Here is a 2,500-nt window from a genome sequence, read left to right as displayed (position 1 = left end):
AGAATCGCATGCAGAAGAGAAGGTCCTGAATTCTCAATTCTGTGAATGCATGTGTGTGTGTATGTTCACGTTACCTGTATAAGACTGGCAGCTGGATTTCTCCTCTTCTCAAAGTGCTTCTGTCTATGCTGTTCCTGGACTTTCAGAGCAAAACCTGACCCTAGGATGCCCTACACACGCACACACACACACACACGCAAACACACACACACACACACGTCATGTTGCATACTGTATCCCACACTTGTGGTTTTACAATATACAATTTTTGCTCAGTGTGCATTGTGTGGATAAGAACGTTCAGTTCTTCCCTACAGTGTCTGAATCAACTCCTCTCCTTAATCTCTCTGTTTCCCTCAGTAAAGCTAATGGGAGGTTTAAACACAGCTTAATCTAGTTACGTTTGCTTTAAATAGACTGTGTATCGGCTGGCACAAACCGCAGGCTGTCAGCCAAGCTTAACAGTAACGAGCAATTTTGGAAGCCTGTTCGATCTCGCTCCTCCTGCTTTATTCATCATGTGCTTATCTGGAAAAACATCACACACTTTCCATATTGAACATAAAAGCACTACACAGTAAAATCACCAGTGTTAAATGAATTCTGTAGTCAATGTCAACGTTTGTTTTTAAATAGCTAACATTTTCTCATAAACAAATATCCAACAGTCCAAGCCTCATATCCAGACCATATCGTACATAAAAAAAACGAAACAAAAACATATTCATCAAAAACAGTATAGTATCAGTTTGTGTTAAATTAACTCTGAAACAGTGGTGTAAAGTAACTAAGTACATTTACTCAAGTACTGTACTTACAGTAAGTACAATTCTGAGGTATTTCTTTTACTTTTAGTATTTTCAGTACTTCAGCCCTATATACATTTCGGCCATTTGAAAATAGCCGATCTACAAGCTCACAAAGCTAGATCTGCTATTTTCAAAAGATTTGTATACATTTTATACATTTGAAAACTTGTGAAATGGGACATTCTGCATAATGAATACATTCTACTTTGGATACCAATACTTTTGTACTTTTACTCAAGTACATCTTGAATTTCGGACTTTTACTTGTAATAGAGTTTTTATACATTGCAGTATTGATACTTTTACTTAAGTAAAAAAAAATAGTATTTTTCCACCACTGCTCTGAGTGTCTCTGAGTTACAAATGGATGAATTAACACTATTTGACAGTGTATTAACAGAAAAAGGGACCCTAACTGTGTGTGTGTGTGTGTGTGTGTGTGTGTGTGTGTGTGTGTGTGTGTGTGTGTGTGTGTGTGTGTGTGTGTGTGTGTGTGTGTGTGTGTGTGTGTGTGTGTGTGTGTGTGTGTGTGTGTGTGTGTGTGTGTGTGTGTGTGTGTGTGTGTGTGTGTGTGTGTGTGTGTGTGTGTGTGTGTGTGTGTGAGACTCACAGCGGGCAGGGCAAAGAAGGAGATCCCCAGCAGAGCGAAGCCGGCTGACAGCAGACGTCCCGTCCACGTCTGAGGCGTCTTGTCACCATAGCCGATGGTTGTCAAGGTGATCTGAGAAGTCAAATGTCAACAACCGGTACTGTAGGCCAGGAAATCAGCCGGGAAGCTGTCAAAATACACAGGAACAGAAACCCTGATCCTGGCTATGATAGCGCCATGCTCAAACCCCTGACAGCGCTGTCCTATGCTCCTTGAATTGGCCACAGCATCTACAGTGGTTCGACTGGTCCCATTTGCTAAATAGTTTTAATTTAACTTCAAGAGTATAACACTGAAATGTATTAAATGAACACACTTGAAGTTAAATCAAAACTCAGGATTTAATTTAACTTCAAGAGTATAAAACTGAAAATAATTAAATTAACACTCTTGAGGACACTGAGGTCATGTCTAAGCGTTGCTTTGCATGACTTTTCAAGGAGTTTTGGGAGAAGTACGAATGAGACTTACACTAGCTAGTATGCTTGACTGAAGAAAAAAAGATCACAGTCTCAAGATATGTACAATAAAAACTACAAACTGTAATGATAGCAGTTGCTGTTAGGTTGTTTGTCATTTCATGAAACATTTATTACAAATTCAACAAACTCAAGTACTATCACATCAGAAGTTGTAAGAGAGTGCGTGAAATTCTTTAGTGCAGGCTACCCACAGATTGCAGTCATTGCATCACTTTTAATAAGAATAAGAATAGGAGTACAAAAATATCTCAAAACAAATATAAAAGTTCCTCAGTCTCTAGGGCAAATAAATCACACAGCAGATATCAAAGTTTGAGAGTGAATGATAGTTGCAGTGTGTTCAGTGTGTTGCTTGCATGTCACCATAGTAACTGGACTTAATATTGTTTTTTACATTGGTTCACTTTCATGTTTAAAAGTCTACGCTAAATACCAAACCTATAAATGAAACAATGGAATTTTTCATTTCCTTCATTAGTGTAACAGCAATGTCAATACAAATATTAGGCTTTAGTCTATATTGCTTTGGACATATAAGGGCATAAGCCAAATGTTTAGTC

The 2,500-nt window shown here is 38.2% G+C and overlaps 1 protein-coding gene across 1 annotated transcript in view; it reads right to left on the bottom strand.

Moving 5' to 3' along the window:
• Positions 1 to 2,500, bottom strand: part of kcnq5a (potassium voltage-gated channel, KQT-like subfamily, member 5a) — a 125,597-nt gene that overhangs the window by 28,575 nt on the left and 94,522 nt on the right. The window contains exons 6-7 of the mRNA XM_084076692.1: positions 1,420 to 1,530; positions 75 to 170 (exon numbers count right to left, since the gene is read on the bottom strand). Coding sequence (XP_083932818.1) covers positions 75 to 170; positions 1,420 to 1,530 — 207 coding nt within the window. The remainder of the gene's footprint in view (positions 1 to 74; positions 171 to 1,419; positions 1,531 to 2,500) is intronic.

The sequence above is a fragment of the Gymnoscopelus microlampas genome (genome assembly GCF_963454915.1).
Source record: "Gymnoscopelus microlampas genome assembly, chromosome: 13".
Taxonomy (NCBI): domain Eukaryota; kingdom Metazoa; phylum Chordata; class Actinopteri; order Myctophiformes; family Myctophidae; genus Gymnoscopelus; species Gymnoscopelus microlampas.
Note: the sequence above shows the minus strand (reverse complement) of the source record. Positions and strands in the feature narration are given on the sequence as shown.